Source organism: Halichoeres trimaculatus, unplaced genomic scaffold, assembly GCF_033239565.1.
Source record: "Halichoeres trimaculatus isolate MK-OKI-2021-1 unplaced genomic scaffold, fHalTri1.1 fHalTri1_scaffold_5, whole genome shotgun sequence".
Lineage (NCBI taxonomy): Eukaryota > Metazoa > Chordata > Actinopteri > Labriformes > Labridae > Halichoeres > Halichoeres trimaculatus.
Window position 1 is genome coordinate 14,793,242 of NW_027437183.1, and position 20,728 is coordinate 14,813,969.

The 20,728-nt window shown below is 42.2% G+C and overlaps 2 protein-coding genes across 2 annotated transcripts; one reads left to right on the forward strand and one right to left on the reverse strand.

Moving 5' to 3' along the window:
- The first annotated feature begins 243 nt into the window (after positions 1-243).
- On the forward strand, positions 244-4,078 carry smim15 (small integral membrane protein 15). The gene is made up of 2 exons (XM_074671252.1): positions 244-383; positions 2,055-4,078. The coding sequence occupies exon 2, from the start codon at positions 2,106-2,108 to the stop codon at positions 2,328-2,330; it is 225 nt and encodes a 74-aa protein (XP_074527353.1). The 5' UTR covers positions 244-383; positions 2,055-2,105; the 3' UTR covers positions 2,331-4,078.
- Positions 4,079-4,147: 69 nt separating this feature from the next.
- ndufaf2 (NADH:ubiquinone oxidoreductase complex assembly factor 2) lies at positions 4,148-20,720 on the reverse strand. Its single transcript, XM_074671251.1, has 4 exons — positions 20,517-20,720; positions 7,998-8,087; positions 6,994-7,034; positions 4,148-4,450 (listed from the first exon to the last, which is right to left on the reverse strand). The coding sequence occupies exons 1-4, from the start codon at positions 20,629-20,631 to the stop codon at positions 4,208-4,210; spliced, it is 489 nt and encodes a 162-aa protein (XP_074527352.1). The 5' UTR covers positions 20,632-20,720; the 3' UTR covers positions 4,148-4,207.
- Between the last annotated feature and the right edge of the window lie 8 nt (positions 20,721-20,728).

Consider the following 20,728-nt stretch of genomic DNA (forward strand, 5'->3'; position numbering starts at 1 on the left):
AGTCTGTACCCATTAAGAGAGGAATCTCTAATGCTTTTATTTCAAGATAACTGAGAACTCCACCCAGCTCTATATAATGTGGCCAATGCTTACTGCTTTATTTGTTTGAGAACAACAGAAAAAAAAAAAGACACCCGATATATGATAGCTTACCTGTGCGTCTGATTCCGCCTTTCTTATATAAGTAAACATATATCTTGGTCTGCATGTGCTCCACATGTACATCCTGGTTCTCTGTATATGAACTACATTTCCCAACATTTAAAAAGACACGTCACAACCAATCACGAGCAAACCGTAAGTAGGGACTACACCACTCACACTTCCTGGAACAGGGAGGAGCTGGAGTATATCGAGGATAGAAATAAAATCTTTGCTCTGTGGTAAGTCTATTTCGGACAAAGTTAATTTAAAACAACCCTGTCGTAAAATTACTCCTGTAGAGTTTACTTAAATGAATACGTATCGTTGCACCGTTGTTCAGCAGATAGTCATTGCTCTCGTTTTTTCAAAGTTAGGCCGTTATGGATGGGCGGGCTGTTGTCAGCTAGCTCTGCTAACGGTCTAAACAATAATTGTTTTATCAACAGCTCCACAGTCAGATTTAATAAAAAAATGATTACAGTGAATTATTTCCTGATTAGCTATGGATAGCCCGAATGAGGCAGAGGCTGTAGTGTACGATTTTGTAGCTGTCAGAGGTTTTATCTCTTGAACGAAGCTAACGGATGCTAGCTCTGGGTTGAGCTGATGCCACTAAGTCGGTGGTCAACACTTAAGTAGTTGTGTGAGGGATTGTTTGTTCAGGATAGTGAAATCAAACCGAGCGGTTGGAAAAAAAAAAACAAGATAATTATAAATTTGCAAAGACGGAGGCACCAAGAGCCACGAAAGCGATGACGACCTGTTGACAGACCAGATGTAACGGTACTTACCTCAAAGCTAAGTGATAATAAAGAGACTTAGAGTAAGCACACGTAGCTGTCTCATTTTTTAACTCTTCACGAGACCTTTTGTGATTTTTTGTGGGTGAATTCTGGCCAAAATCTGTTCCTGTTTTTGATATACCAGTAACTTTAAGGAACTTTTGACACTTTTGCAAGAGTTTAAGACTCATTTAGCTTCATTCATTAGTGTAATAATTTAAGTTGCCCCATTAAAGCTATAATGACGAGTTCTTCCAAATTAGGTCACAATTAATAAGACGTGATCGATCAATGTAGACCAAACCATCAGCAACAAGAGTGCTGGATAGGAAAACTATAAGCCAATACAACCGCCTTTAACTTTTCCACTGCGTAGAATCTCAATGAGTGATACCTTAAAAATCTACAGGAAAAGATTTTTATGAAACACACAACTTTCTCATGTACCAGACTAAATCACTCTGGTTATTCTTGCTTGTTCACACAAGCAAGAATAACCAGAGTATGGCACACTGATTCAAACTACATTTCACTCATATGACTTGGAAGAGTCAGAGGGAAAATAATTCAGCTCGGTGGTGGTTTTAGCTTTGGTACAGGAAGGTAGGTACAAAAGGATTTAGAGAAAAAAAGTCAAAACCAGTTAATACCTGGATATGTGGCATGTTCTCTTCTTATAAGGCCATTAGGATGCAAAGTTTCAATGTTCTGCACCAACAGGAAACCACGATCTTAACAAGCATTACATTTGCAGACTACACATAAAGGCTGTACAAAGTGTAACTGGAATATTTTCTATTATAGACTATTTTCAGGCATAGAGAGACATTATAAACAAGAAAAAAAACTCTAATACGAGAAGCTTGAATTAGCACAGTTTTGGTGTCATTTGTTTGATGAGGGAAAAAAACTGTCAAAAAGACAATTATCAGAACAAATTCTAATAACTTCTCAACCTCGTTTTTCCAGATTAAACTCACGGATCTGTTCACATTATGGACATAGGAGATAACAAAATTGCATACTTGTTGTTAAAGCAGAGTGTATTCATAGTACCCCCCATATTTAGGAGGGGACCCTTTGGTTATTTTTATCTAATCCACTGCTCTGCTCATTCTCTGTTTTCAGCCCTTGCACCTTTTTTTAGGTTTTCATCAAGTCTCATTTCCACTGACCAGTATGATTGATGTTAAGGCATGGGCAGAGTACGTGGTGGAGTGGGCTGCCAAAGACCCCTATGGATTCCTGACCACCATCATACTGGCTCTCACACCACTCTTCATTGCCAGTGCACTGCTGTCCTGGAAACTGGCCAAGATGATAGAGGCACGTGACCGGGAACAGAAGAAGAAGCAGAAGCGTCAGGAAAACATAGCTAAGGCCAAGAGGACCAAGAAAGACTGAGCCTGTGCAGGCAGAATGAGGGCATAAAGAATAACACAGGAGAGACCACCACGCTCACAGCCCTCCTTGTTCCCAATAATGACACGGTGCCCTTCCTTGTCCCTGCCCGACTGTCAGCACAGGGCCAGTCCGCCTCATGTCTGGGGTTGGAGGAGGAACACTGGCCCCACAGGCCTAACAGTGCTGAGGCAGACAGTGCTGGCTGGAGGAGACTCGTCCCTTTGGGACTTTGGTCAGCAAGAGCACAGTGGTCATCTGGATGGCGTTCTTATACAGAGATCTGCTGATAATTTTGCGCAGCTGTTGCAACACCTTGCATTCCATTGTTAGAATCCATATTCTTCTGAATTGTTGATGAAGTGAGCATACTGGAACTTTATCCAAAGTATTTGCAAACTATCCAAATACTACTTTCTAACAAATAAAGTTTTAATGCTTGATAATAAATTTAATTTCCTCAATGGGGTTTTAATGTTGGTCTGGGAAATGTACCTTAAGTGCTTTAAATTCAGTGCTCATTAAAAGAATTCAACCTCGCCTGCATATTATAATGTAAATCAAAGCAAATGCTGTAGGCTTTTATGTCAAACACAAACAAAATGTTACAAAATAAACAAAACAAAGCTGAAATCTGGATGCTGGAGCAGCAACTTGTTCTGAGAAGTTGCTTGTGTACATGAAGGGAGTGAGGAGTGAATTTAGGTTGTATAATCCTGCATTCACTAGCACTTCAGTGAAAAGACAAAGAAAAAAACAAATAAGTTGATGTGAAAAAGGAAATATTTAACAGCTTTTAGAGACATGACCTGCTGCCAAACGTTCCTTTATTAAATATTGATCGGACAGATGTGAACTGGGATTGTTTTGGCCAGGTTTATCTTATTTTTGTTTCAGGAAGCTGGATTTATGTACTCTGCTTTTGTTTTGTCCTTATTTTTAGTAATGAAGCCCAATTACAGTTACAGGGACTTAATCCAAGGTACTTAAACTCTGAAAATTCAATTCAGTTGCTATGACTTTAGGTATTTGTAGTAAATGTATGATCAGCCTGAACACTTGGTTTGTTACTCTGTAGCAGACATCTGCTCTGCTCTCAAGCAAGAGAACTTTTTTACCCCCAGGGTCAATATACAGTGAAATTTTTTTTCATCACATGACAGGTAATTCTCAAGCAGGAGACACTAAATGTATGATAAATTAAAACACAACACACCGTAGCAAAAGTTTCATGTCACCACCTTCAGGCTGAGGCAAATTTTAATGAAGTATTAAAAGTGATTGTTTCAGTCAAAGGTCAAGCATACTTTTTTTTCTAACATGCATCCTCAAAAATCAACCAGCTTTGCCGGAAAAAAATCCTAAATGTGAGGGTGATCTAGAAGAACTGCATTATGTAGTCATGACTGAGCTGTAGTTGTCTGGTTTGATCCCCTTAAATATAAAATATTTGATGCTCATTTAAAAAGAAATATCACAAGTGAAGAAAAAAATCTTCTCTTTAAATAATCATTTTATTTATATTTTGTAAAATACTCCCTTAAAAGTGGAGGGATGGATTTGGTGTTACTGCATTCACTGTCAGTCAGCTTCAGGAGAAGTTGTTGTCTTGTATTGACTTTTTCGCTCACACAGAGGAATGGGACCAAAAAATAATGTATAAATTATTATACTCAGAAAAAAACTAGCTAACTTTTTGAGACAGATTTGAACAGAGAAAACTCCAATGGTTTGTGTTTTTTTTTTTTTTTTTACAATAAATCAAACACCAAGGTGTTCCTAGCATCAAAGTGAATGTCAGTTTCACATCGGAGTGGATGGTTGAGCTTTTTATTGGATTTTTTAATATATTTACAGCAGTCTCATTTGGATGTCTCTTTCTATTTCTTTGGACTTGGCATCCAAGATCCAGGCTGGAACGTGTTTGCGGTGCTGGTGGGCTCTTCGCTGAACTCCTGCTTGCCAAAGCTGGTGCTGGATGCATGGCCTTGGGCCAAAGTTCTTGCAGGAGTTGCCACCAGACCTTCTTCATACTCCTTGGCCTGTAGGGCGATGTCTCTGTCCTCCACTTCCTTTGCCTTCAGTTTGATCTGCTCTCTGTACGACTCGTTCTTCAGGAGCTCCTGTGAAATAAAGAGGTGAAGATGCATTCATCAGGGATTTGGTTTAACTGTGCAACTCTGTTATTGTGGATCTTACAGTTCACTTGACAAAGTGAGGCATGGATATCAGCCAAACTATACTGAAAAATAAGAGGTTAATAAGCAGTTTAATAAAACAAGGTAACTTTCATGACATCTACAATGTACGTAGATTCTTTTAGTTTCCAAGCAGCTATAAAAAGGTTTCTGTTAAACTTGACTTCAGCCTAAGGACGTCTGCATAACAATCATAACATAAAATTAAACTGCACCACCTTCATGTAAGCTGTTAGTAATCTGAAACTAATTGGAAAGTTTATAACAAGGATGTAGATAGGTGCTATTTTAACATTTTTACTTCTTTTTACATTCACCTCAATCTTGTTGAAAATACAGTGTCTCTGTGTGTGGATGGGTGTTCTCTACAATAGTCTAATACATGTATGTGTGTTTTCAAGTTTAGAACCAAATGAGGTCTTTTAATACCACACCAAATATAATTGAAAACATTTTTCACAGTTACACCTGTCAAAGAATGATGGGAAACCTGTTATATACATGACCTTGACTTATTAACAAAGAATATCAGTTTACTTTTCAATTTTAACTTTGCTTTTTTGTCCCAGGCTCTTCCTTTTAATAATGAATTCTCATGATGTGTGCTCAGATACATTTGGGAATACTGTTGGTTGAAATAACTCACTGAAATCAGCCAATTAAGGAAAGTTTCTGTAAAGTAAACAAGTTTCCTATCCCAGCACGGGTGGCAGTGTTTACTAAATGATTGTTGGCACCAAAAGAAACTTTAGTCATCTATACAAGCCATGTACTGTCATTACAAACACTGTTGTTGTTTACAGATGTCAGAAGTCTCCAAACCACCAACCACATATAAATAAATAAATAAATAAATTAAAAGGGTTACTTGTGTCTGTGTGGTAGGGAAGAAAACACTAGAGACTTTTGTAAAGAACATCAAAGACTTAACATGTACGACTTGTATTCAGTGGTGAGAATGGTGAACTCTTTTAAACATGGTGATATTCAAGGTTGTACTCTGTGGCACTAAGGAAAAACACTCGATGTTATGTGATGCGATATTCTGCCTTTGTAGTTACAAAATCCTAATGTGTTGAAATATTGAAAAAAAATACTCAGTAAAGTTCATTTAAGGACATTTCCAAAAGTTATGAAGTGGTGTCCTTTTACTGAAGATTTAAGAATCAGAGTGACCACAGCATTACTTGAAGGAACCTCCAAATTGTCCTGCAAAACTTAACTCATAATAATTTCCCTCCAGAATCAACTGTCTGTGTTTTGTCTACGCATTAGGCAAAAAAGGGCCAATGCTCTATAGTCCAAAGTAGCAGACACATTGAGTCGCATTGGGCACTATCCAGGAACAAATGTGAGAAGCTGCAGAGAATGAAGTCAGGCATTTATTAGCCCCGAACAAGCCTGTTCAGCTCACCTATATTGGTCTCATAAACCTGGGTTAAAATGTGGCGCTTGGAACAGATTGGTAAGCTAACATGACAGCAGGCATCCGCAGTATAAACAACCATTTCAGCTCATGGAAACAATTACAACCTGAACACAGTCCACCAGTGGAACAGTTACCCACTTGAGCCACAGCTAGTGTCCAGTGATGTTAGCCTCTCCCTAGCATGGGAAAGTAGAAAAAGAGGACTGGGCATTATGCTGTTGCATTTTGGCAGGGCTGAAGGACTGGAAAAGAGATGGGGAGAGCTGTGGCCAAAAAGCCCCGCTTCGGGGAGGGAGACAAACATACTGAGCTGCTTTTCCAGCCTGTTAATGACAGGATTTAATCCAATCAATTTATGTCAGCTTGGACCAAGAAGAGAGGGAGCGTGACAAGGGGTAGGGTAATGTGCTGGGAGTGAAGCCTTGGCCACATCAACACTGTCCAGCTGTCGATGGCAGCTATTGGGCAGACGCAAGGCAGAAAATTGGAAGAGAATGTTCTGGCAGCAGAGGCAGGGGATGGCATTGGCCACTGGCAGGAGAGGGGACACAGAGAGATAGAAAGAGGGCCTGGGTATTGGCCTTCCAAGGGATTTCCTATAGACCCACATTTCGCTGGCCAAATCATTTCCAGCATTCCCACATTTAAAGAGCAATAAACCCAGGGAGAAGTACACGAGGGGAAAAACTGCACTCCTTCACCATTCCCTTCTCGGAGTCTGCCAGAAATAAAACACAAAAAGCCGAGATGGTAGAAAAAAGGCAGTAAACTAGGACATGGTGTCAGTGAGCCGCTTGTTCAGAGGCTGTCTTTGCTCTCTGTCTCGCCATGAACCGATTCAGCTGCTGTTTATTTTAACACCTGTCCCCCAAAGTTCCTGGATTCAGTTTGCAGATGCAAGATAAAACAAATCAAAGCTTCTTCCACTCTCCATCTCTGCTTCTCTCTGTCTCCCTCCCTCGTAACCAGCCCCCCTGAGTCCAACCATCAGCACAGCGGGGAGGCTGAGGGGGAGAGGAGGAGCAGGGGGGGCTCATACCTCGATGGAGGGGGGCACCTTCCGTCTGCCTCGGATCCAAGCTGGAGGAGTTGGAGAGAGGAGAGGAGAAGAAAAACAAGGAGAGTGAGCACACCCACACAAACATACGCTGCACAAACAAAACCTGCAGTCATATTTAAAGGCTGCAGCTATAGCATCAGTGAGTAACCAAGCTAGCAGGGAGGATGTATCTAGGGCTTTTCACTTTGCTTTGCATCCTACTACTTATAAAACTATGGGGAAACATGCAGAACGGTAAAACTAGTTCTACTCAATATAAACTCAGAACACTGATACTGCTTTAGTCGAAGCAGAGCAGGGACACTGAGCTTGTGTCTCAGCAGAGAGAGTGTGGATCTTCTCTGATCTTTGAATTTGAAAGTACACACGCTGTCATTTTCCATCACTACCTCTGTCCTTCTTCCTCCTCCCGAGAAGAGCTGAGTCTGTCTGTCATCTTTCTCTCCCTTTTTTTCCTCTTTAAGGAGCTCTATTTTGGCTGAGCTGGCTGCACAGCAGCGCAGGTTAAAGGGAGCGAGGAGGAAAGAGGGAGAGATTTTCTAACTCTTCCTCCAGCTAGCGCTGGGATTCTGGGCCTCTTTTATCCCTTTCTTATTTGCATCCTGATGAAAATGCATGAGGGATGGGGCGAAGCAGGATGAGGGGTTTAAGGTGGATAAAGCCAGTCTGAGACAGAGGGAACAGTTTGTATCCAGTTGTAAGAAATTTGAAACAGTGTTTTATGGTACGGTTGTATAACACCAGCAGAAGGCTTCTTTGATAAACTCATGAATACCCTTCTCCCCACCCCCATCTTGCAGTATGAAAAAAGGAAATCAATGGATTAGCTAAGGCCCTGATAGATGCTGCCATGAATTTGTTATTGCATTTTACTGGTGCTGCACTTTGCACACTCTGCTGGGTAGCTCTTATGTTTATATTGTCATTTGTCCCTGATAGTGACAGTAAAGGTTTGTAACAGCGATGCTGCAGTCCAGACTCACCATCCCACTCTGCCGGTATGCTGCCTTCTCTGTATTGAAATTCATTTGGATTGGCTGCCTCTACAATCCGCTTGGCCCGGACCAGTCTTCCTGGAAAACCGAAACAAAAAAAGAGAAAGGCAGAGAAAGCATGAGTGAGATTCTCCACAATGATGCACACAAACTGTAAACAAACACAAAGAAGGTGCAAACGGAGACTCCTGCTCTTGCAGACATACAGATACAGCCAGACAAAAACACAGAGGAATGACAGCACTGTGACAGGCCATGGATGATTACCTCGTGGCCCTCGGGCCTTTCTCCTTAGATCTCGCTGAGTGGCTCCAAATCTGGGCTAAGCCTTTATGCAAATCAGCCTCCTCTTTAACCCAACCAACCACAGCCCCCCTTGTCGGCAACCCTCTTCCAATCACAGTGCTCCGGCTAACAATGCCCTCCAAAATCAACATCAAGCCGAGCAGGAGACAAAAGAGGTCAGATATCACAGAGAACAGGAGAGGCACGAGCTGCGTGGAATATTAAGTGCTCCTTTCCCTATCAGTATACAGCCCGGCATGCGCTAGCAGCAAGGCCACCGCCAATTATTTTTGGTCGAATCTGCTGATTAGACAAGTTTGGATGGCACACAATGACATGGAGATGGAGGTAGGGGGGTGGAGGGTGTGTGTGTGGGGATGGAGAGAGAATAAGAGAGCAAGAGAATTCAATGATCTCGTTGTGATGTGTCTTTTGTGTGGGGCTTCATACAGGCAGTGTAATAATAAGTGCTGTGTGTCCATAGTTCCTCCTCACAGGTAGCCTGGATGTCCATCCATCGCTCACATCCCTCTGAGAAATGATGAGGCAAGCAAGCAGGGAGCCGAAGCAAAGAGTGGGAGAGGGGGAGAGAGTGATGATGCATGGCAAACATGGCTAGGAGGAGAAAAATGGATGGGCAAGGAAAACAACACGCTCCAAAACACAGACAATCTGTCAGGATTCCATCACCGTTTCTCCGCAGCTGACTGGACATGGACAAATGGAGGCAACCACCTCCATGCACAGCGCAGACTGATGGCCTTAATGTTTACTTCAGCCATAACAGATAGCTGTGGCACAAGTGATGGATGAATGATGGCACTCAGAAAGTGTGTGTACAGGAGGCTGGGCTGCTGCTTTGCTCCAGCCTTCAAAATAAAAGCTTCTCTGTTTAGTGTTTAACTAAAACTCATCATCTTTTATGCATGTGCTGTTCTGTAAGCATGTTTTGTAAGGATGATTTTCTTCCATACTTTATACAGCTTATATAGTAATCAGGTCAGCTAATTAGGCTAGTATTGCTTTGGTTCTGCTTTGGTTCCCACTAGATTGCCACTATAGAGCCTCACAGGCTCCACTTCTCTAATATGGTTTGACAAAAAAAACACTTCCTCTTTCACCCTATCAGCAATGGAAAAGGTAAAATTCATTCCTATGATCCTCGCTTTGTTTTTATGCATGCTTTAAAATGTCTTCTGAGGAACATTTTCCAGGAAAAACCCCAGTGATAGCAGAACAAAAACAACTGCCAGCAAACAAAGGCTGTGTTCTCCAGGCAATACTAGCAAATACATTTAACAGGTATGCTAATTAAGAACAGATCTTATCCATATTTGCATTGGGTGTGGGTGGCAGCAGACCGAAATGGTACAATTATGACACAGTCCCCACAAGCGATGTGCTTAGCTACGAGCTAATGCCTAACTAATAAGCATAAAGAGAGGCACCCACTTTCTCTTTCTCTGTGCTCTCCACTCTCTGTCACACAGCAACATGGCTCTCCCCTTGTCTTGTTGCTTTTGCAGCATGACTAAACCCCTTCCACCATGGCTTTTATCCTTGGATTTGAATAACAAATACAGTATGTACATATATTTATGAAACACGGCAGATCCTCCCACCACATACACATTGGGAGGAGGCTTGTCACTGGGATCGGGGTGATACTTGTTCTCTCGGTTATCTTTGATCTGGGACAACTGCGAAGAAAAACAATATAGAGGCCAAGGCTGTATAGGATAATACTGAAAAACTTTAAAAAGAAAGGAGGCTGCTAAGTTAACTTACAGGAAGAGCAATAAAACTGTGTGGTAAATATAATATAATATACTATAACAGCCTAACTTAGAAATATTAGGTTTACTAAAAACACAACTAAAAATAAAAAACATATGTCTGCACTTTTTATCGCACATTCGTTACCGCATTTATGTGTGCCACATGATAAGTTTAGTGACTTCTCAGCTCAAGAGGGTGCTTTTTGCAAACACCTTCCCCATGATATTCATTTCATAATATATTTATATCTTTATAGATTCAGTGCAATTCAGTATTGCCAATTACACATACTTTTTCCAAAGAAGGGTTGCTTTTTTTATTTTCCAATGACTGATTTAGTCTGAAAGTTCATAAGAAGGAGGCAGTCCAGAGTGATGTGGTTTTTCTAATCAAACATTAAAAGAAACTTGAGTTTTCTCACAGACATAAAGCAGAGAGGGCCCTATTGTTAACCTGTAGCTGTAATTTTTACGGCTGTTTTTTGATCAGAAGATCCTCAGAAAAAGAAAATTAAACACATTGAAAAAAATATGATAAAAACTAGGGGCTGATCATATTGTTTTCAGGATCGACACTGTGACCAATTATTATTATCTTTATTATAAGTGAGTATGTGTAGCATTGGAGGTGCGTTATTATCTCGCAGAACTGAACACATTTTATCGCTCATGTGTGTGCTTTGATTTTCTATTTCAGTAAAAGTAGCAGTACGTGTGGGCAAGACTTTTCTTAATCAACCAATTCGATCAGCAAGCAGTAAAATGAATTACAGATACAGTTCTAATGCTGAATATAAGTCCTTGATAACAGGTCAGGATGATTATTACAAGAACCCCAGAGAAACAAAAAAAACAAGCCCGATCCATAATATTCAGTTCATAACTAGATAGTTAAGTCATGATAACAATGTAAACAATGACTGTACCTGTGGAAATTCACCCTCAGAGCTCAGATTAATAACCCATGCACTAGACTCAATGACTAACTCACTCCTTTATGTATTTAACAAAAATATTAAAAAAAAAAAAAATCCAGTGTCACACCTCTAAATGCAACCACAAGGTTTCTTTCTCAATTAAACAAACATAAGCGCAGTCCTGGCAACACTTCACTGGTTTTCTGTTTGTTTCAGAATTGTTTTAATAGTTCACTGATCACTTTTGAAGCATGTATGAGCCCAGCTTCAATTTACGTATCTGAGTCGTCACCCAATGAGCTATCTCATAGCAATGGATCCTCAGGTGGGGCTCTTCTGGGCGTCAAGGTAAAGGATGTGTCCCTCTACTTAGGAATGAAAAAAGGCTCAAGGGATCAGAGAAATCTTTTAAATCTCTTTTTTAAACTATCTATTGTTAATTTGTTTTTGTTTTTTTAAATGTGATGCTTACTCCTCTTTATTCACTTTTTTTATTTGTTCTTGATCTATTAATTTTAGGGCTTTATTTTCCTTTTTTATTCTTTATCTCTACCAATTTCTAGGCTTTTCCATCTTTATCGTTCATACTTAGGTTTGTTTTATCATCATTATAATATTATCTAGTATTACTAACCACACTACAACAGTCCAAGTGTTATTGTGCCTGGTACATGAGGATTTGGACTGCCTCAAAGTTCAGACCTGCAGGAGAGGAGAGAGGGAAGGGGAGGAGGAAGAGGAGGAGGGAGTGGTGGCTATGAAAAGGTGTTAGGAGCTCTCGATCTCAGTGGGCCCCCTTGTGACAGGTCTGCCTTCTCATCGCTCACTAGGGGAAACCTACTTACCAGTCAAATACGCACATACGTACACACACCCGCAGTCTCTCTCACACACACCCACACTGGCTAGAGAGTAGGCAGATTAACCTGAGGGACAGGAGCGAGGACGCTGCCTCTTACCGTGAAGGACAAACGCAGCACAGCGTTGGAGAGGGGGAGGGGCCAGCAGCAGCAGGAATGAAATCCCAGCACATAAATATTCATGAGCCATCTCACCTGTCTGAGCGCGACTCATCTGTGAGTGGAACCTGAGGGAGGGGGAGGAGGAAAGGAAGGAAGGAAGTGAGGGAGGAGACAGGGAGGCAGGATGGGTGAGGGGTTGCCTTGGCAGCCAGATCGGGAGCCAATCAAACGGCAGGTACGCCTATCTCTCCCGTTCGTTAGAATAAGACGTGATGCGCTCCGAGGGCTGCTCTTTGAACCCTGAACACACCCCGCTAAACTCCATCACCTGCTTCAACACACACACACTCTCTCACACACACACTTTAAACCCCCAACTTCACACATGGGCTCCCAGATGAGTACTGCTGGGGGCGACCTGAGAGGTTTTTCACCTCCACAATGTCATTGCTGGTGTCTTGGGCTGTCTCTCCAGTGGTGTGCTTTCCTCCTGCACTCTGTCTTTGATTACAGACACAGATGTCAGGGGAAGGGGAACACACCCTGATTAGCAACATCCAGGTGTGAAAAGACTTCAAAAATTATCGCAAGACAAAGCCAAATAAACTCTGCATCTGACTTCAACTGGTGAAGCTACACCTCATCACCAAACCCAGAGTTTATCTTCAGAAACATCACATTTATTTTTTATTTGACCAGTCTAGAAGCCTGATAGATATACATATCTGTTGGCTGCTATAGTAATGTAGTTAAAGGCCAATTGTTTAACATCAGTATATAAAAAAGCACTCAGGGAAGAAACTTATCCAATCATAACTCTATACCAATATCCTCTAAGTTTTGTGACCTACATGACTCCGTATGTCCATAACATAAGATAAGTTGGGATAAGTCACTAGGATAACCAAGGTGACTCCTTCCTTCACCTGTGTTTCATTGAACCAGCCCCATGACACCTCAGGTAGGCTTGATGTCTAAGGCCATGTCCACATGTAGCTGAGTATCTAGGAAACCGCATATATTTTTATATGTTTAACCTGTCATCCACACAAACCACAGCTTTACGTCACTAAAACAATGTTTTCTGAAAACTTCGGCCAAAGTTAAGACTTTGGGAAACTCCAGTTTCATGGTTTAGTGTAGACACCCGTAGACAGAGTTTTTGGTTCTCAAACATCACAGCTGATTGGCGGGGGCTCATTCTGATTGGCTAGCACAGGTTTTTACATCTGAAACACACTCCTAAACACGGGTTTGGCATAGCTTGAGCCCAAGCTGCAACCTCCGTCTGGGAATATGAGACAATGCGGAAGTGCTAAAATCTGCTGTTTCTCAAGTGTTCGCTTGAGGCTGGCTCCGGAAGCACTGGAAGTCACATACACACCAAGCCAAAAAAAGCTATTTTCAAAGCAGAAATTAACCTATTTACAGCCTGGTTCAAAAACCGTCTCCTGTCTGAGTCCCTAAGTTTACTACCGGCACCCATTGGGGGGTGAATTTTTTCTAACTCTGCCGTTTGGAGGATATTAAGATCACAAGCTCCCCCAATAAGAGGCACAGCTGAGGGACACGTGACTGACAGGCGCCCTATGGCTGTGTGCGAAGCCCTTGCCACTACCAATATGGCCACTATAGCCGATGTGCTTCATTTTCCGTTTCAGAAACAGACGGGTGACGTCGGCGAGACTACGTCCATGTTTTATACAGTCTATGCTTGAGCCATGCCAAACCCAGATTTCTCTGCTATGTGTGGACATGGCCAAAATATCACAACACACTACTCATACAGCATTGCCACATTTTACAGACCCAAGCAAGGTCCAAGTAGTGAAAACACCAGCAATACTCATTCTACCATTTGACCCCTCTTGGCCTCCACAACCAAAAACATAACACAGACTTCAGAAAGCCTTCAATGAGAGGTCAGAAAGAAGAAGACAGAAGACAGGGACAGAAGATCCAGAGTAGGAAGCTTGTTTGGGACCCACCCCCAACGAGCAAATATAACAAGAGAGAAGCAAGTGTGATTTTGCAGATCATATAATGCAGGAAAAAATAATTTGGTTGCTGTGAAGAGCTTGCATTAAACTATTTTACCTGTAGAGCAGCTATGACTTTTATGTTTACAGCTGAGCAGGCAGATGTCTGCACTTCAGTTGGGGCTGCGTAAGTAATATCAGTTCTGGTAACTACAATATGCAATCAACTGCAAAAGCCAGAATAATTCAGACAGACTAGTCTTTAAAGAATCTATTTTAAAAAATTGTATGTACATGTTTGTAATATTATTATTATTATTATTATTATTATTACAATTAGTAGAAAGAGTAGTTTAATTTTATATAGTTCCCCTTTATTACCGTAGAAAATTTCCAACTTAATTTTCAATTCTTGTAATTTCTGCTTTTGTCTTGTTTTGTTTTAGTTTGATTTTATGTCATTTATCGTTTTTATAGTCACAAGACACTCTCTATTTGCACATCTATTACTCTTCCTTTTTTTGTGGAAAAAGAAATCCTCAGTAAGTATTGTGTTATAAAGGTCAGAATTATTAAAACAGGAGAGACATAGATTTGACAAGTTGTGAGATAGCCAGGCTTTCAACACCCTTGTGTTGCAGGTAGATAAACTGAAGGTGAAAATTTAGGAAGAGGGACATGTTGCAAATGCACCACAACCTATTTGTATGAATCATTCATAAAAATGTCCTAACCCCACCACATTACATATTACTATATAGAAATATGCATTTGCTTTCATAGATCATGAAGACGTCTGTATATAAGGTCTGTTTCATAACCAGCTTGAAAGAATTTCACAGGAGCTTTAAGAAAATACCTTTTTAAGAATCTTTAGGCAGTCTTAGTGATGGAAACTCAACATAGAAACAATCTTTTTACATTCCATTGCAAAAATTCACTCTAATCAGCCACCCTAGTGGAAATCATCTACTCTAGCCCTGTAAAATGTGTATCTATATTGTTCAAAAATCATTGTTTCAGCATCCTTTCTAAAGAATGGGATTTAACTTGAGTTGTCCTTGTGAATGGACAGCAGAAGCAGCTGCCACCTCAGTCCTCCTGGTGGTGAGGGGAAAAGCAGCGAGTTTCAGGCCTGCCACTGTGTTGGAACAAAAACAGCCATCCTGCAGCAGTGAGACCCATCAGCCTGGTGTATTGAGTCTAGTTTATTCCTCTCCAGCTGAGCTCTGTGCTGGAGAAGGATGTGGGGGACCAAGACATGCATGGTAATGGACGGCTATATGAAGATGGAGTGATCCGATAAGCACCAGTGATACAAGGGCGACCAGGTAGCAACACTGACACCTTCTCCTTCTCTTTCTCTCCAATCCCTAACCCTGGAGGGAAAAAAATGGAGGGGATGTGTGAGGCCTGTAACCATGGTTACCCATTAGCCTTGAGCCTAGTGACGCGGGATGAGGTTTAGAGGGAAAAGGCCAGGCCGTTGTTTTGCATCAGTTCTGGTGAGAGGAGGAGCTTAGGTGTAAAGTAGGCCTGCTCTTTCTGCTGCTGCACGCTTTTTTATTCAGCCCTTATTCTGTTTGTCCCTGTTGCTGTCGATCCCGCTGAGGCTTGAACGACTCACTGCAGAACAGAGGAGAATAATTCATATAAAAGTAATAACATGCTGAAAAAGAATACTCTGATTTCCCCTGGGTGTTACTTTTAACTAAATCCAGGCGCACTTGAGGGTGGAAGAGATACTTTAGCCCCCTTCCACTTAAGACCACCCATCCTCTTGAAGTCTCTTCCCTGCCCGGTGGGGTGAAGAAAAAAGACCATGTCAAGCCAGGAAGTCAGTGTCCTTTGTGGGGCTGTGGAGCAATGTGGACACCTCCTCCTCCTCCTCCTTCTTCCTCCCTTTCCTCCTCCTCTTGAGGCCCCTGTGTGTGATGTCCGTGCACCGAGCTGTCCACCCCTTTCTATTCACCTCCATCACTCCCATCAAACCCCCTTCCTTTCCCCCAGCTCTCTCTCTCCATTAACCTACCTCCACCTTCCCTCTCGCCCCCTCTATCTGTCTGCCTGTTCCACCCACTCATTTCACCCTCTTTCTGTCAGAAACACTCCTTTCACTTTCACTCTCTCCACCAACCCCCCCAACTCTATAATTTCACCCCATATGTCAGCATCCCCCTTGTTCTTTGTCACTCACTTTCTGTACCCCACCTTCTTTTTTCCAGCCTCCCTCGGCCTTATCTCTCCTCCCTTACTCCTCCTAGCCTTATTTCTCTCTGCCTGTCTGCTTTATTAAAATATTCTGAATTGAATAAGCAGCTGCGGGCTCCAGGAGATCTCTGCCTGTGTGTGTGTGTGTCTGTCTCTCAGTCTTTCTGGGTGAGTTTGTGACTGACAAGGAGCCCGAGGTGTCAAAACATCTTGCTGGCCATCTGACCAGCAAGAGACGTGAAAGCATCGGACAGTGAGTCATGAAGGCCAAATGGAAAAAAGGTTTTCGATTAATTTGCAGCTGTCCTCTTACAAATTTCTTTGCAGAGGGTATTAATAAGAGCATACATATACAATGTGGAGGTTAGTGAGACATTTGGAGTCTGAAATGGATGCAAACACAGGTCTACTGTTAAATAGCCCAGCACAGGCTGAAAGTACAGACACTCAAGCTAGGCCCATGTGTAATGTTCCACGATAAGAAATAAATGTGCCCGATCCTCATTTTCAGCATCTATCTCTTCAAATGCCTTTTTAATGAAGTAGTTAAGCCACTCCATGATGTTCCACCCTGTGCACAAATAAATACACACTTGGCAACCAGTATACAGTGAGATGAGTTAAACCCACTTGGTTTTCCTATAATGATTAAACAACCTTCATTTAAAACCCCATGCATTGCAAAGCTGCTGATCAATTAACATGATTTAGTGGAGCTGCTCTGGACATCGTGCTTCCGTGGTAAGCACTGACTTAGTGTCCTACTGTAGGATAGACCTTCCTTCATCACACCCTGGGGATGACTTGTGGCAGAATAAACAGCCATTTGGACCCTCGTCTCTCTCCGCTGCGACTCTTTCCATGGAAATATGCGGCTTGAATCAACGCTCTGATGACACACAGCCATCTGTTGTTGTGTTAAGTGTGTTTGGGCATGAAGTGGAGAGAAAACACACAATCTCTATTTTTTTTTTCCAAAATACAAAGAAGATAAAAATGTGCACACACACACTGTGTGTAATTGCAAAAACACACGGACACAATGCACAAACTGGTAAAAGACACACACACCCTCACACACACACCTCCTCCCTGAGTCCCCAGAGTCGCCCATCCTGAAATAGCAGAACTGAGGCCTTTTCAGTTTTTCACTTCATAGGACAGAGCTGGGGAATCAAATAAATAATAGACAAAGAGAGAGGGATAGTGATAGGACGACAAGTCAATGCATCTTTTCTTTGCAACAGTGTGGCGCACCTCTGAAGACCCTCTGAATCCCTTCCATTCTCCACGCAGCAGAGAGGACCAATAGATTAAAACTGCATGGCACACACTGCTAAAATGAATAGCGCTAAAAATACATCCTTTTCACTGAGACATGAAAGGAAACTGCCTTTCCCCTGTCCAGTATTGAGCAGCCATTGATTCCAAGACAAAGGCTACACCTCCTCAAAGAGGTAAGAAAAATAGCAATCATACAGGCAATTATTTTCAAATGTGCCTGCAGCAGCCGATAATGTCAGTGTGCCTCTCTTCCTAAATAAAAGGAGGGAAGGCAGGCGTCAAAGCTGCGGGCCCACTGCTGAAGACGAATGAGCTCATCCGCAGAATGCTTCGCTTTCATCTGGGCAGCATGACACGGCGCCCCATGCAGTGTGAGGCAGAGCCGGGGCCTGGGGGACGGACGCACACAGAAAGAGAGAAGAATATAGATTCACTATTCAGCTCTATGGAGTTAGAACAAGGCAAAGACCTTCTAAAGACCAGTGGCCAGATTGCCAATGGCTTTCTCTTGTAGTCCATCCACAGACAACAATCACTGGAGCTCCGCTGCCTATAGCAGAGTTCTCTCAATGGGGCAGCAGCATACAGTAGGCATCTTAAGCTGGACCTTTTCTAAAGCCAGAAACAGAGACAGACACTCTCCCTCTCTAGGCATGCACTTCAGACTCAAGCCCTTTTTTTCGTTTTGATGTGCAGAAACATCTGAGGAGAGGGGGATAGAAAGCTCTCTGCTGGGTCTAGCCCTCCACACTGCTGAACTACTCTGGAGTGTTGTGTATAGAAATCTTCACTGGACCAGCTTCAAAGAAAGAAAATCAAGAGGCACAGATAAAGAGGAGGGGGGAAAGGGAAGGAAGGACTAACTGGAGGCAAATAAAGAGGTCAACCTGAGAAGGAATCGGGCATTTGTTGGGATCCAGAAGGACAGTTTCACTCAGAAAAAATAAAGTTGCTTCCTTGTCTTTCTTCGTTTTAGCGACCATTAGCATGCTCATAAATAGCATACCACACGTGGAATTGCTTACGCCCCAGTTTTCTAAAGTTAACAGACTGAGAGAGGTAGAAAATGGGAGCAGTAAAGCATGGATAAAGGTAGAGAGGGTCTGACTGAACACGAGGGATGGACAAATGAATACAAGACGTAGGCAAAGTGGAGAGAAAGAGAGAAAGACAGAGAGGGGAAGAGGAGAGAGTCCTCACCTACTTCAACTACTACTCATGTGCCGCAGTGGAAAGCCCTGCGGTCCATGCCTTAAGGCCCTGAGCCCACGCTTGGCCTATCAGTTTAAGATCAAAAAGAGCCCGCTTTAGCAAGACATATGGACTGAATAATGCATCTGCTTTATTTCCACAAGGCTGGATGGGGTGAGTGGTGGAAAAAAAGAGAGGCAAATGTGTGCGCCATATTTCTATTTGTTTGTTATGACTTCCTATATTAGTCTGTGTGTGTCTGTGTGTGCCTGTCGGGGTTTATGAGGGTGTTTTGTTCCGAACCACTTTTTTTTCTACAGGCCAGCTCGCCTCTCCACAGTGTCATTCACTGTGATTGGGCAGTGAATGCAGTAGCCTGTAGCGTGCTAGAAAATGGGCTTGTGTGATGTCTCATTTGAATAGTCTGACAGCCAGGGGTGGAGGAGCAGCCTTGTAATGAATTATAAATATGAGGTGGGCGCAAGTTTTCCCTGCAAACTGCTGAGAAAAGGTGAAGCACAAAGTCAAGTTCAGTCAGAAAGAAAGCAGCCAGAGGACGGTCCCTCTGCAGCAAAACAGAAAACACACAACGCATGGCTTCGTCCTCTATGGAAAGTAGCACTAATACATCATACCTATGTAATAACTATGCAGCTTATGTTTGTCTGAGATGGATATTTAATTTGTAAAAAGGCTCAGCCAAGAGAGGGAGACAAACACAAATGACTAAGAGTTTCTGCTCAGACCTAATAAGTCCAGCAAATATCACAAGGTAAAAAACCATATCACTAATAAGCAAACAGTCCATGGCTAGTTAACCAGCATCATGTCTAGAGCAGCCAGAGGCTGTGCACTTGGACCTGTGACCCCTGACCTGTGGCCTATAGTCTGGGATGGACCCCTGCAGATGATGATTTATGGTGTATAGAAGGAGTAAGTGGGATTGTGCTAATGAACTGAGATGGGCTATGTGGGGCTTACAGGGGCATGGTGTTTACCCCTAAACAAGATCATAAGCTGGTATGCGTAAGAGATGTACTGACTGGAAATTTCCACAGTGTGTATTGTGGTCTGACATGCCTTTTTCTGCAGAACACCTACCACCAAGCCAGGGTGCTACCATGTCTTTTTAAACCATTGTTAAATCAGACATTAAAGCAGCAGCAGAATTCACATTAAGCCCCAGCCAATGTAAGATCTTGAAAAACGTGTCCTTGGCCTTCAAACATTCTGAGACAGTGTGAAGGACATCATTGGCATCCCACCATGGATTAGCCTGATGACACAGTTCTGCTGCTTGGCTTGGGCATTAGATCCTGTGACACTGCCATGTCTCAGTAGAGATTTATGACCTCTTTCTAAATCCTCATGGCAGTCAAGTAATCATCCCATCTGCAACAATCCAAGACTGGTTTGTCTTTGAAGGACTGTGTTGTTGCAAAAATTCTTTCCCCAAAGTCAATGAAAACAAACACTTGATTGCTGTAAACGAGATTTCACAAAGAATCAGCCATTGTTTTGGTAAACACTGAAATGGGATGTTCCTATTGGTGTGGTGGCGCCATTTAGTGGTGAGATGTCTGTACTACAAGTGTAAAGATGAAGTCACCTAGTTGCATCAGGATGAAACTGCTGCATATGAAAACTATAATATGTAAAGACAAAAAAAATGGACAACATAGTTTAACCAGAACCAATCCAGCTGATTTTTTTTTCTTCTACTTCACTATCTTTGTCATGGTGAAAACTTCCACAACACAAGAGCGTATAGGAAAGAGAAGGAGCTTTACTTCGACTTAAAAGACACTTTTGAGTGTATATCCAGTCGTCTGTAGGCGTGGTGACGCAAACAAATTCAAAGGTGAGAGAATGTAGCAGTTATGGCACAGGATTAACCTACCTGTCCATGTCCTCTGTTCTGGGATAATGTAATATTTATTCCCCAAATGATCTGTTCCGACGTGATCACGAACTATTCCAAATGAACGCCGTAGAAGGCCAGCAAGTCTACTCATGATTATTCCACTATAACTAGAAGTTGTGGTCTGGATTGTGTGTCCCTTGCTAGCTGCCTGTCCTCTCACTAGGTTGTTTATGCAACTGTTCGTGTAT

Excerpts from the sequence above, each read along its gene's own strand:
- smim15 (XM_074671252.1), top strand. The coding sequence starts at position 2,106 with ATGATTGATGTTAAGGCATGGGCAGAGTACGTGGTGGAGTGGGCTGCC.
- ndufaf2 (XM_074671251.1), bottom strand. The coding sequence starts at position 20,631 with ATGAGTAGACTTGCTGGCCTTCTACGGCGTTCATTTGGAATAGTTCGT. Across the intron at positions 8,088-20,516 it reads AGAACAGAGGACATGGACAG|GAAGACTGGTCCGGGCCAAG; the intron begins GTAGGTTAATCC and ends TCGGTTTTCCAG. Across the intron at positions 4,451-6,993 it reads AGGTGCCCCCCTCCATCGAG|GAGCTCCTGAAGAACGAGTC; the intron begins GTATGAGCCCCC and ends TTTATTTCACAG.